Below are 13,886 nucleotides of genomic sequence, written 5' to 3'. Positions count from 1 at the left end.
CCTCCTTGAACCCTGGGAAGACAGGAGGAAAGATGGGTTCATCTGGAGAATGTGTGTCAAAGGAGCAGTGTTTGTTTGCAGTGTGTCTTCTGTTTGTTGCAATTGTTTGAAAAAATTGCCGGCGGGATTAATAATACGGCACAGCTGGGCCAGAATAATTAAGTGTTCTTGGGGAGGCAATGTCGCTGTGAAGGATTTTCTGGGCTAAACCTCACTGGCTTCAGTCTGGCCTCCTGTGAGTGGATTCTCAGACTGGGGGCCCTGTTGGGGAGGAGGGGTGTGGGCTACAGCCATGACCTTGGGGGACAAGGAGATGGAGGGACAGCATCCCTGTTTAACAGACTGAAGTCTTGTTCCCACTGAGGGCTCTGCATGCACCTATGACTACTGGTCAGTACAAATCCAAAGAGCCATGTGAGCTCTCCCTTTTGGTTGGCCCATTTGCAAAATCCTGTTTTTTGTGTTTGTTTATAGGATGGAGATCCATCTATTCCCCCTGAAAAAAGGAAACAGGTAGGACTTCATATTTGGGACTTTAACTGGTTTCACTTTGTAACTTGTGAAGGAATTGAGTCAGTAGATCTCTTTTGCCATGTTATCTCTGATTCTTCTAGCAACAAATCAATCAGTGGTATTTACTGAGCAGGTACTGTGTGCCAAGCACTGTACTAAATGCTTGGGAGAGTGCTATAGAGTAACTAGACTTACTGCCCTCAAATGATTTACAATCTAGCAAGGGAGACAAGCGCTAAAATGAATTACAGATAAGAGAAGCAACCAAATGTGCTTGTGTACATAACGACTATGAGGCGGGGATAGGGGTGAGTACTTGTGGGCTTAGGGGTCTGGACTCAAGTGCATGGGGGGGGGGGATGCAGTAAGGAAGGGAAATGAGAGATTAGAGATGTGATTTGAGGATGGGGAGAGCAGTGGTCTGTTGGATGTGAATGGGGAGAGAGGTCCAGCTAGGAGGGAGGACGTGAGCAAGAGGTCGACGACAAGAAGGATGAGAGCAAGGCATAGTGTGGCGTTTGGTGTTAGAGGAGCGAAGTGTGCAGGATGGAATATAGTGAGAGAGAAATGAGGGTTTCTTAGGGGAAAGAGCAAGCTGATGAAGTGCCTTAAAGTTGATGGTGAGGAGCCCAGTGGCCCAGTTTTCAGCCTTCCCTTTGGCAGCATATACATGGTTACCAATCAGTTGATGGTGTGTATTGAGTGCTTATTGTGTGCAGAGCACTGCACTGAGAGTTTGGGAGAGTACAGTTCAACAGAGTTGGTAGATAGGTTCCCTACCCAAAAGGAGCTTACAGTCTTGGGGCTATGAGCAGTTTGGGGGCAGAGAATGTGTCTGTTTATTGTTATATTGTACTCTCCCAAGCACTTAGTGCTGTGCACACAGTAAATGCTCAATAAATTCGATTGACTGACTTTCTAAAGATCTCTTTTAACCACTCAGTTGTTCATCTGCGATTACAACTGAGCTTTCCCCTCCAGGGAACTTGGGTTTAGGCTCCATTTCCAACTTAATGAGAAAATCTATGGTGGTAGAGTCCCCTGGACAGGTGGATAAGAGGTGGATCGGAATGGATACCTTTTCTTTCTCTGATGTAATTTTCACAGCATCATGACTAGCTAGGGTTTTGATCCCTTAGGGTGTCCCTCAATAATCTCTTCTAACTAGTGTTGGTTTTTATTATTGAACACCTAAATAGGCATGATGTGAGTGCAGCTGAATGTATAGTTACACTCAGAGGTACGATCCCTGCCTGCTAGGAGCGTGGACTTCAACCTGGACAGTAAACACAAGGTGGTAACAGAAGTATTCCATTCTCCTTACAAAATGTTTCTGCTCACATGCTTCTTTTCCATGGTCTGTAACTCAGCCTTCAGTTCCAAGGGACATTTACAGGACATTTAATAGAACTTCCCTACAGAACCACCTTGGTGTGGGGAAATTAACTGGGAAAGAAAAAAATCTGGAAGTGTCGGGATTATGGCCAACTGCAATTGGCTATCAGATTTCACTTATTTAGTTTTCTAGTCTTTGGAAATGGTTTCCAGTGTGCTCTGACTTCACATTCAAGAGCTTTCCGATGAACGGTGCCCTGACCTAAGAAAATCTCAGAATTCGGTGACTCCTGTAGACCTTGGCAGGGTGCCTCAGACCCTCTGAAATTACAGAACCAGCAAGGGGGCTCTGTGACTTTGAATTTGGCCCTTCGCCTTTCTTCTTTTAACCCTCTTCTTTGTTTTTGGCATTTTCGAGACTTATTAAGAAGCATCAGTGTTCCATGCACTTGAGCCCACAGAGATGGGAGCCGTAGATGGAGTCTCTGTAGGCACCGGCATTGATGAAGATGCTTGAAAAAAGAGCCACAGAGGTCTGGAAGCAGGAAGCTTAGAGTCTCTAGGAGAAGCAGCGTGACTTAATGGATAGAGCATGGGCCTCGGAGTCAGAAGGACCTGGGTTCTAATCCCAGCTCCACCACATGTCAGTTGTGTGACCTTGGGTAAATCACGTAATTTCTCTGTGCCTCAGTTACCTCATCTGTAAAATGGGGCTAAGAGTGTAAGCCCCATGTGGGACAGGGACCGTGTCTAACCTGATTAACTTGTATCTACCCCAGCGCCTTAGAACAATGCTTGGCACATAATAAATGCTTAACAAGTACCAAAACTATTATTAAACGATTATAAACCCATGCCATAGCTTACATGTGTAGTGAAGGTGTATTGTTCTGAAGGAGAGGATAGTGCATTGGCATTTACAGTGAAAGCCTTTTTAGAAGCTTTGTGAGGGAGAAACACAATTGTTGACTAAACTTTTTCCATCGACAGAAAGACTCCTCGATTCTACTGTCAGGCAGTCAGTCAGTCATATTTATTGAGCACTTCCTGTGTGCAGAGCACCTATTAAGTGTTTGGGAAAGTACAATGTGTTTATCTAGAGGCAGTCTCGGGAGAGGGGCTTCATCTTGGCATATGGTAACCCTCAGCAGCGTGTTCCATAAATAGAATGGTCCTTCGTAGTTGAAGATGACATCACGGATGGTGAAATTCTCCCATGAGTACACAGTTGGCTGGAAAGGACAATGTGGAACCCACAGGTCCGGTCACATTGGGCACACAGAAACCCTGCTCCTTTTTGTGTTATTTGACATTTGCAGCACCTGGCACTTTCTTTGCTTTTGTCTGCATGTCTCTCGCTCCTTGATGTGTTTAAAAATCCAAGGAATAAGGACCACTAGGTACAAGGGTTGGGAATAAAGAAGATGCCAAGCTGAACGGAACACCGACTCATCAATTCTGCAAGGTGTGGCATCTTCCTGTGTCTTCCTCAGGAAAGGGTGTCAAGAGCAGTACTTTCTTTGTCAGTCAATCAATTAATCAATCAATGATACTTATTGAGTGGTTCCTTCCCCAAACCTGCAGGAGGTTTTCCTCAGTTTCCAGAGTCTAGCAGGTAGAGTGGCCCTTCTCACCTTGTTCAGTGCTGTGTTTCCTGGGCCACTCAGTAAATACTTGATCAGGAAAATTCCTTTTCAGATGTCTTCATTTAAGAGAATGTAGATGCATGTGTGTATGGATACACTTTTTCACGGTTCTGAGAATAAGGATCTATGAGAAATCAAAGAGAAATCAGAACAGTGCTTGTGCTAATAGCTCCTTATGGGGTGTTGAAATTAAATTTTCCCTTTGATGATAATATGAGCAATACCTTGAATTTGTAGAGGGCTTTTATTTTCCCAAAGAGCTTTCTCGTCAAATTTTTCATTTTGTCCTGACAGCATTCCTCTGAGGTAGGAAGAGACTGTTATTAACCTCTCCGTTTTACAAGGAGGAAACTGAAGCCCAGAGAAGTTAAATGACTCGCCCAAGGTCACACAGCGGGCCACTGGGATTAGTGCCCAGGTTTCTTTCCCCTAGACCACACTGCCTTCGGCAGGTGAGCTCTGGAAGGCAGAATGCCCTTGACCTTCAAACTGTGATAGGCCCAGAAATCTCCAGCAAACCTTTTAAAACGTTTCTGCCTCTAAATGGCAATTTCCCCCAATTGAAGGGTACAGGATAGGGTGCTGTCAGTTTCTTCCACATTCTGAAAATAAATTCAGCTCCGTTTTTATAATAAGAAAGATGTAGGGTTAGCAGAGGTCATCAATTGGCAGCTTGCTGTGAAAAAGGGATTCTTGCAAAGCAAAGCAGTTTTTACCGTATTACTATTATCTCAGCCGCCACCATCCTACAAAAGCAGTGGAGTAGAAATTGCAATTAAATTTGCTATCAATCACCCCTCTCAAGTGTACTTGATGTTTCATCAAACATTTTTTCCCCTGGTTCCCCCTTAATCTAGGGCTTTTCTTTATTGGAGGTGTGGATTTAAGAAGTCCGAAATTGGAAAACTTTTATCACTTGTAGTTTAACATTATTTTCACATCCAGCTTTGGTAATTCGTTAAGATGGACTTTAAGTCTTTACTTCCCCCTCTCCCCTACTTGAGAAGTTTATTATTATTTTTTGTGAGTATCCATTCTGATCTATTTACTGGGTGCATCATTTTTATAGCAGCATAAAGTGGGATAACTTTTTCCATGGCTGGATTTCAGAGACAATGTGAATGTAATAAAATGCTGGGATTCTGGAATCAATCAATCAGTGTGGTAATTATTGAGCACTGACTGTGTGCAGAACACTGTACTAAGCATAGGGAAAGTACAGTACCACCGAGTGGGTAGACAAGTTCCCTGCCTGCAAGGTGCTTGCAGTCTAGGGGGGAGACAGACATTTGGAAGTTCAGAAGACTGGGCACAGGGAGTCTTATACTTTCCCAGCTAGTTTTTCCGGTGTGATGTCCACCCAGGTCCATAAGAAAATGAAAATCATTAGCAGCAGTGTCTATAGTGCATCTGGGCTCATGGTGGGAAGGTTTCCTTCAGCCTTTTTGAGGCCTCCTCTTTTCCTCCCTTTTCTTACCTTTTTGTCTTCCTTAGACACCCATGTTGGAGGTCAGAGGGGAAAACGTTTTTCTGCCATTCCTTTTTCAGATGTTGCAGGGCTGGTTTGTGCACCCCCATTTCTTGATGGCCATGATTTTTGTCATTGTCATCTATCATTTATGAAAACCATCTTCCTGTTACATCACAGATGGAAACGCAGGTTGCTATTTCGCGGCATCACTCGTGCAAATTGTGTTGCCACGAGTTTCCTAACTAGGGGCAGAAGCTGAAAATCCAAAAAGTTCTCAGGAAACGGAAAGCACACAGGATCAGGTGCAGTGTGAAGCAGGAAGGACAATGAGCACGAGATAAGATGGTCATTCCCCAGATAGGCCGACAGCAAAGAGGCTGAGTGCCCATTTCTAGACTGTGAGCCCGTTGTTGGGTAGGGACTGTCTCTATATGTTGCCGACTTGTACTTCCCAAGCACTTAGTACAGTGCTCTGCACACAGTAAGCGCTCAATAAATACAATTGAATGAATGAATTTCTGCAAAGAAAAGTGGGATACAAATAGCTATGCCTCGGTCCCCATCAGTCAGTCAGTCATATTTATTGAACTCTTACTGTGTGCAGAGCAGTGAACTAAGCGCTTGGGTCAATCAGTAGTATTTACTAAGTGCTTACTCTGGGCAGAAGACTATACTAAGCCTTTGGGTGAGTACCTTAGAAGACAATCCCTGCCCTCAAGTTGCTTACATTCCAGCAGGGGAGACAGACACTAAAATAAATTATGGCCAAGGGAAGCAACTGAGAAGAAGGATATGTACCGAAGTGCTGTGGGGGTGATGGGTGGGATGACTATCTAAGTGGTTAGTGGGTTCAGGCAAAAGTGCACAAGTGATTCAGTAGGGAGGGCAACAGTGTGGGGAGATGCAGGGAAGACTTCCTGGAAGAAATGTGATTTTAGTAGGGCTTTGAAAAAGGGGAGAGCAGAGATCTTCAGCAGGTGAAGGGAAGGGGAGTTCCAGGCAGGAGGGAGGGCATGAACGAGAAAGAGATGGGGTCAGAGATAAGAACGAAGCACATTGAGTAGGTTGACCTAAGAGAAATGAAGCAGCTGAAACAAAGCAGGCGGACTCTGGTGTAGTGGGAGAGGAGCGGAGACAGAGTCCTGGGCCTTGACATTGACGGCGGAGGAGGGAAGACTCCTTTCCTTCATTCATTCATTCATTCATTCAATCGTTTTTATTGAACACTTACTGCGTGCAGAGCACCATACTAAGTGCTTGGAAAGTACAAGACGGTAATAAAGAGAGACAATCCCTGTCCACAACGGGCTCACAGTCAGTCCTCTGTCCCAATATCGGGGGGTAGAACCCCAGTTCCTGTATAGAGGGGAAGCCCCTTGACAGCTGGGGGCCCTGCTTGGGTGAGGGTACAAACACAAATCGGGAAATTGTATTTAAGGCTGTCCTGGGGCTCCTATTCCAGTGGGGGCCATTCTGCTGGGTGGGAGCCCCCTCTCTGGAGTTTTGGGGGGCTGCTGATATGTTTAGCCAGAGAACATTTCCAACAGATTGATTCTGAACTGAGCATCTTCTAGGACACTGGGATTTAAAAACAAACACTGTAATAATAATAATGATAATTATGGTATTTGTTAAGTGCTTAACTACGTGCCAGGCACTGTACTAAGCGCTCGGGTAGATACAAGCAGATCAGGTTGAACATAGTCCCTGTGGGGCTCATAATCTCAATCTCCATTTTACAGATGAGGTAACTGAGGCCCAGAGAAATGAAGTGACTTGCCCAAGGTCACACAGCAGACAAGTGGCAGAACTGGGATTAGAACCCATGGCCTTCTGAGTCCCAGGCCTGTGCTCTATCTACTGCGCCACTGTAACATTCCTACCAGGATTGTGGCTAAAATGACCACGCAAGCGATGATGTCTAATGGGAATGAACTATTTTTAAAAGTCTCTTTTCTAATAAAAGCAACCCATTTGTGATGTGTCATATGGCGTGCCCCCGACCCTAGAGAGTAAAAGGAGGAACTTTTGGTTTTCCCTCCTGGCAGACAGTCTGCCAGTTATTTCCTGACATTTCTTTTCCCGAGTGCTGCTATTTTAGACTGGTGGTCACAGAGTCCTTCTCAATATCACCGAGACAAAGTGCTCTGCATAGCTGATAAATTATAAGCGGGCACTGCATGTTAGCTTGATAGATTATTATAGTGAATCTGGGTGAGTCATGATTGTTATTTTTGGATAGAAGAATTGTGTGAACTTTTCTCCTCTGTTTTGAGGGCTTTCAGATAGGCTTTTTTTTTCCTGAGGTGGGTGTCAAGGAATTATGCACCATATCAGAGTACTTATTTTCCACTTTCTAAAGCTACTGTTTTGGAGTTGAGGAGTTGGAGGGAAGACATAGGTGGGGATTTTCCGTTGATAAGCGATCGAGTCTGTAAGAGAACATTATAAATCCTTTTCCTTTAGAGATTCTTTTTTAGACTCTCAGTAGCCCCGAGACAGATTTATTCATGAACTTCGGGATTTACCGCCATGTGATTTTTAATAGACTATTGTTTTGCAGATAATGCAAAATTATCTGACTTTATTTTAATAGATTTCTTTTCAGTCATCCTGCACGGTAGATAATGTTCATTAATTATCTTACCTGGGACGCCGCCTCTCCAGCGCTAGTCTGATGACTTTTCCTCATATATCACCAGAGACATCTATTGATGTATTTTACCTGGTGCCAATATCACTGGAGTATCTAAATACCCAGGCAGTCTGATTAAGCTACTTTCAATTACCTTTGTGAGGGAGAGTGACAGATTTTGTCTCCACCACCTCCTGAGCTCCTGCTGCTATTGATTAGAAGGAGGTGAGAGACTAGCAAGGTCTTTCATAAAATTAGGGCACCAGTGAAGAGAAGGCTTCAGCACAGAAGATGAATATTGCATCATTTCCTCAAGATGGTGATGCTGAAGTGAGGTGGATGGCATGCCTTTTCTCAGGGACCTCTGGGCCCTGGCCCGCCTCAGGCAGTGAGTTCTTGGAGCCTGATAATAATAATAATAATAATAATAATAATAATGGGATTTGTTAAGCGCTTACTATGTGCAAAGCACTGTTCTAAGCACTGGGGGAGATACAAGGTGATCAGGTTGTCCCACGGGGGGCTCACAGTCTTCATCCCCATTTTTACAGATGAGGGAACTTAGGCTCAGAGAAGTGAAGTGACTTGCCCAAGATCACACAGCAGACATGTGGCGGAGCCGGGATTCGAACCCATGACCTCTGACTCCAAAGCCCGTGCTCTTTCCACTGAGCCACGCTGCTTCTCTGCATCAGCCACGCTGATGGAAGTGTGTAGTCACCTCGGAACACACGTTCTCTTCCCAGGGAGCCCATCGTGATTCCACTTTGCCTCTTTTTTTTTTATGGCATTTGTTAAGCACTTCCCATGTACCAGGCACTGTACTAAGCGTTGGGGTAGATATGAGCTAATCAGGTTGGACACAGTCCCTGTCCCACATGGGGCTCATAATGTCAATCCCCATTTTACAGATGAGGTAACTGAGGCACAGAGAAGTGAAGTGACTTGCCCAAAGTCACACAGCTGACAATTGGTGGAGCCGAGATCTGAACCCCTGGCCTCTGACTCCAAAGCCCATGCTCTTTCCACTGAGCCACGCTGCTTCTCTTAGCCACCCTGCTTCTCTAATACTGTGCTCTGCACGCAGTAAGTGCTCAATAAATCCAACTGATTGATAACAAAGTGTGCAAGGTGGTGTGAGGTGGGAGAAGAGTGAGGCTAAGTAACGGGGAGAGAGTAGATTGATTATATAATACTGATGCTGTAGCCTAGGACCTTAGACCATCAGACGGTTGCCAGGGTAGCTCTTTTGGTAGCCGCCTGCGGTCGCTCTCGCTCCCATTACTAGCTATTTTTTAAGCCTTCCGCTGAGCCTCTCCATCTGGAGAGATGGTTAATTGGTCAGAACCTTCACCAGAAATGGCACAATCCCAGAGGATATTTTCTATTTCTAGCTGTTTAATCCCTTCCCCGCAAAGAAAAGTAGATTGGAATTTGAGGGAGGCGAGGAACACTAAAACTGTGATAGCAAGACTGGAGGAGGTGCAGAGGGAGGGCCTGGTGACTTATGGGGGAATTTTTGGTGGGCCTAAACCCCATCTAGGAAGACTGGAGTTGAGTTTCTGTTTGGTGACTCCAGTGGGTTTGTAGCTGTGATGTGTTTGCCAGATAGACAACCCCACCCCAGTCAAAACTAAATCCACCCAGCCAACACAAACATTCGCTGGGCCTGGGAATATTGTTGGAAAATCGTTCCATTTAGGGCTCGTTCGGCTCCCTTCCTTCCATTTAAGATCTCCCATTGCTGTTTTCTTCACCGTCCTCCCTCTGTCCTTCCCTAGTCCCGGCCTCGAGCTTACAGTTGTGATCATACCAGGGGCGTGCCTCTTCTAGAAGTAGCCATTTTGGGGTAGGAAAGGAGAATCAGGGTCAGTGTATATAAAAGGGACCTGGGGAGAGTTTTTCCAGTTTAAGGCCAGAGTTTAGGTGAGCAATGCCCTGCATTCAGGGTGAATTTCCCAGGTCCCAAAGCTCTTCGGCCAAGGAGCCAAGGTTAGATGTCAGGCCGCTTGGCTCCTCGCCTTTGCTGTGTCCCCAAGATCGACTGGGACACTCACAGCGATTGCTCTGTCAGTGCCCAATGCGGTCCTCTGGTGTGGAGTTCACTGCCCAAAGAATGTTTTAACAGGATATGAAGTAGAAGCAAAAGACAGTCCACAAGGTACCTGGGCCCGTAAACCGCCATGCTGACACTCTCATTCTCCCTGCTACAAATCTCTCGATACATAAATTCCAGTTTTTTAAATGAAACTCATTTTCCTGTAACTGGCTTCTAAATATCCCAGGGCGTCCATGGCTAAGAGCATCTGCGACAGTGAGTTTTCGCTGCCAATTCCGTTTTCCTGTCTGCGGTTCTGGTGGCCGACTCTTCACCCTCTGCTGCCGGGCAGCCTTCGATGTGTGCGTTTAATCTCACGGTCCTTCTGTAGTTCGGTTGTGTTCACCTGCCAGTGCCCTTAAAAGCAAATCCATTATTTTGTGGGTTCACCCTTCTGTTTCCTATTGTGTTTCACTCTGTGGTCATATTTCCAGGCTAACCTCGCACAACTGCTGAGTGATTCTCGGGACCGAAATCATCATCTGGGAGAAGAAATTAAGGAACTTCAGCAGAGGCTGGGAGAAGTCCAGGGAGACAACAAGGTATTGTGAGGCCATTTCAAAAAATGCTTCTTTGGGAGTGTGAGTTGGGGTTTGGGATTTAGCGCATCGGAAAAATGTAATGCAGTGCTTGACGAAAATTTGTCTTGGGGCTTTCTGTTTGCAGTGACAGTTCCTGGTTTCACTTTTTTTCAATCTTTCTACCATTTCCTTTTTGGGGTGCAGTGCTAAAATACTGATATAAACCTGTTTTCAAAGTTTCATTATGCTGAACACAGTGGTGAATTGCTCGGTGGTTGAAAATGAAATGACATACAGATTCTCTTCCATTTGCTCCCCAGTCCCCCTCTTCCCTCCATTCCCCACCTACGCAAATAATGAATTCGTGGCCCAGATGATTTGGAATTATTCAGATTCCGTTTTGAATTTTAAGTAGTCATCCCACTAATTATGTTCACATAACCAATTTATTTTATTGCTAAATTTGGCAATTTGTATGGAACATTGCTCAAAATCCACCGCTCGGTATTAATCAAACTCCCCTGTTGGCAACGTTAATTATAAAATATGAACTCATAAACTCCTAGCTAAATGTGCACTCGCACTCCCATTTGAAGCTGTGCACAAAAGTACAATTTAGAGAGAGAAAAGATCTAGCGAAGTCTGACTCGCTTTCAAAATATGCTGGCCCCCCTCAGCCCAGAGAGCTTAATTTTCCCTTTGGCCAAACCATGACGTCCCGTTGGAAAGGGTTTGGAAGAGTGTCTCTTACAGGATGACCACCACCCTAATTATCGGGAATGGAAGATGGTGTTTGTAAGGAAATTGCCCAGTCGGTTCCTCCAACCTCAGTCGGAGATCAGAATTGGTGAAGTATCTTTGATGCAGTGTGGCTCAGTGGAAAGAGCCTGGGCTTTGGAGCCAGAGGTCATGGGTTCAAATCCCGGCTCCGCCAATTGTCAGCTGTGTGACTTTGGGCAAGTCACTTGACTTTAATGGGCCTCAGTTCCCTCATCTGTAAAATGGGGATGAAGACTGTGAGACCCCCATGGGCCAACCTGATCACCTTGTAACCTCCCCAGCGCTTAGAACAGTGCTTTGCACATAGTAAGCACTTAATAAATGCTATTATTATTATTATTATTATTATTATTATTATTATTTCTGGACTTGGTAGGACGTTATATGGGGTTTTTATTGATTTCCCCCACCCAGCATCTACCATGAGAATCTGTGTTGATGAGGATTGGCTACCAGGACCCCCATAGGCTCCACTGGGAATGGGCAAGAAAGTGGGCCAGAATAAGCCAGAAGTAGCATGGCTTATGGATAGAACACGGGTCTGAAAGTCAAAAGGACCTGCATTCTAATCCTGAGTCCGCCACTTGTCTGCTGTGTGACCTTGGACAAGTCACTTCACTTCTCGGTGCCTCAGTTACCTCATCTTTAAAATGGGGATTTAGACTGTGAGCCCCATATGAGACAGGGACTGTGTCCAACCTGATTAGCTTGTATTTACCCCAGCGCTTCATACAGTATCTGGCACAGAGTGCTTAACAAATACCATTTAAAAAAAAAAAGGTCATCAGTCCCAAATATGGTTGACTGGAGTTGGCAGAAATTTTTCCCACCCTTTCTTCTGTTCACCTGTGCCGAGAGTTTATTCTTGGATCAGCCTTTCACGTGGAAAAACAAGGCTCCATTGGGTCTCTCTAGGGAGGTTAGGGAAGGCAATAGAAAAGAGAAGATTCTAAATTCAAAGTATCCTCAATAAATAGTATTTACTGAGCATCTGCCAGCTTAAGTAGACACAACCCCTACCCGCCAGGAACTTGTGGCTTAGTGAGATGTGAAGTAGGTGGCCTGTTCTGAGGTGTAGAAAGAATGGTATAAGCTTCAGTGGATCCTCATACCTTATCCTCACTGCCTCCTCCACTCCAAAACTACAATCTGAGGCTCAGTTAGCCTTCATCCACATCTATGGGGGTGAGTCTGCTTTTTATTTCAGCCTCCATTATTATTATTGTACTTGTTAAACTCTTACCGTATGCCAAGCATTATACTAAGTGCTGGGGCAGATACCAAGTAATCAGGTTGGGCACAGCCCCTATTCCACATGGGATTCATAGTCTAAGTAGGAGGGAGTAGGATTTAATCCCCATTTTTGTAGCACCGGGACAGATAAGAGATAATCAGATAGGATACAGTCCCTGTCCCAGACAGAGCTCATGGTCTAAGAGGAGGGGAGAACAGGTATTAAATCCTTTTTTACAGATGAGGAAACTGGGACACAGAGAAGTTGTGATTTGTTTAAGGTCACACAGCCGGCAAGTGGTAGTAGAGACAATTGTAGAACCCAGGTGTCCTGCCTCCCAGTCCTGTGGATTGTTTTAAGAAAATGAATGACCAAGCTCTGCAGTGGGCTATAATGACTTATCTATCAATCAGTCAATCAATCAATTGTATTTACTGAGCACTTACTGTGTGCAGAGCACTGTACTAAGTGCTTGGGAGAGTATAGTACAACAGAGATGGTAGACCCATTCTTTGCCCACAATAATAATAATGATGGCATTTGTTAAGCGCTTACTATGTGCAAAGCACTGTTCTAAGCACTGAGAAGGATACCAGGTGATCAGGTTGTCCCACATGGGGCTCACAGTCTTAATCCCCATTTTTCAGATGAGGTAACAGGCCCAGAGAAGTTAAGTGACTTGCCCAAAGTCACACAGCAAGCCTGCAGTCCACAGGGGGAGACAGGGATTAATATATAATTTATGGGTATGTAGGGCTGAGGGTGGGTTGAAATCCAAATGCCTGAAAGGTATGAATCTAAGTGCATAGTTGACATGGAAGGGAGAGGGAGACGGGGAAAAGTGGAATTAATCAGGAAGGATGCCTTGGAAGAGATGAGACCTTAATAAAGCGTTGAAGATGAGGAGACTGGTGAGAAGCAGCGTGGCTTAGTGGAAAGAGCATGGGCTTGGGAATCAGAGGTTGTGGGTTCTAATCCTGGCTCCACCACTTGTCAGCTGTGTGACCTTGGGCAAGTCACTTAACTTTGGTGTGCCTCAGTTACCTCGTCTGTAAAATGGGGATTAAGACTGTGACAACATGATGACAACTTGTATCTACCCCAGCACTTAGAACAGTGCTTGGCACATAGTAACTGCTTAGCAAATATTATTATTGTTGTTGTTGTTGTTATTATTATTATCCAGCATGGAGAGGAAAGAGGTTCCAGGCTAGTGGGAGGATGTAGGAAAGGGGTCAGTGGCAAGATATATTCAGTGCAGAATGTGTTTATACAAATGTTTTTGCAGTTTGATGGGTTAAAGTATCTGAGGGTGCTATCTCTTCTTCCATGGCGGGAATGGGTGTTTCCTGCATCAGAAATGTCTGAGTGTGTTGTTTTGGATTCCTGCTACATAACTGAACAAAACCGTTGCCTCACTGGAAGTAACGAAAGGGACCTCAGAACTCCGTCATCCACATGCCTGGTGGTTTTTTCCGTAAACGATTTGAAAACATAAATTTTAAAATAATATTAATATATCATTAAAGCTGCCACTTGGAGGTTGGGGAGAGAGAAAAATTACGGTTCTGAGAGCCATTTGAATTCACCTGGGCAGCACTCATCATATAAATCAAACATTTCCCCAAGTAAACAGAAATCTCGCCCGTAGCC

At 44.9% G+C, this 13,886-nt stretch overlaps 1 protein-coding gene across 3 annotated transcripts in view; it reads left to right on the top strand.

The window, feature by feature from the left end:
* CCDC149 (coiled-coil domain containing 149) overlaps positions 1–13,886 on the top strand; it is a 66,981-nt gene that overhangs the window by 19,079 nt on the left and 34,016 nt on the right. For all 3 annotated transcript variants that reach the window (XM_038752589.1, XM_038752587.1, XM_038752588.1), the window contains exons 3-4: positions 475–513; positions 10,133–10,240. In XM_038752589.1, coding sequence (XP_038608517.1) covers positions 475–513; positions 10,133–10,240 — 147 coding nt within the window. The remainder of the gene's footprint in view (positions 1–474; positions 514–10,132; positions 10,241–13,886) is intronic.

The sequence above is a fragment of the Tachyglossus aculeatus genome, chromosome 10, assembly GCF_015852505.1.
Source record: "Tachyglossus aculeatus isolate mTacAcu1 chromosome 10, mTacAcu1.pri, whole genome shotgun sequence".
Classification (NCBI taxonomy): domain Eukaryota; kingdom Metazoa; phylum Chordata; class Mammalia; order Monotremata; family Tachyglossidae; genus Tachyglossus; species Tachyglossus aculeatus.
Note: the sequence above shows the minus strand (reverse complement) of the source record. Positions and strands in the feature narration are given on the sequence as shown.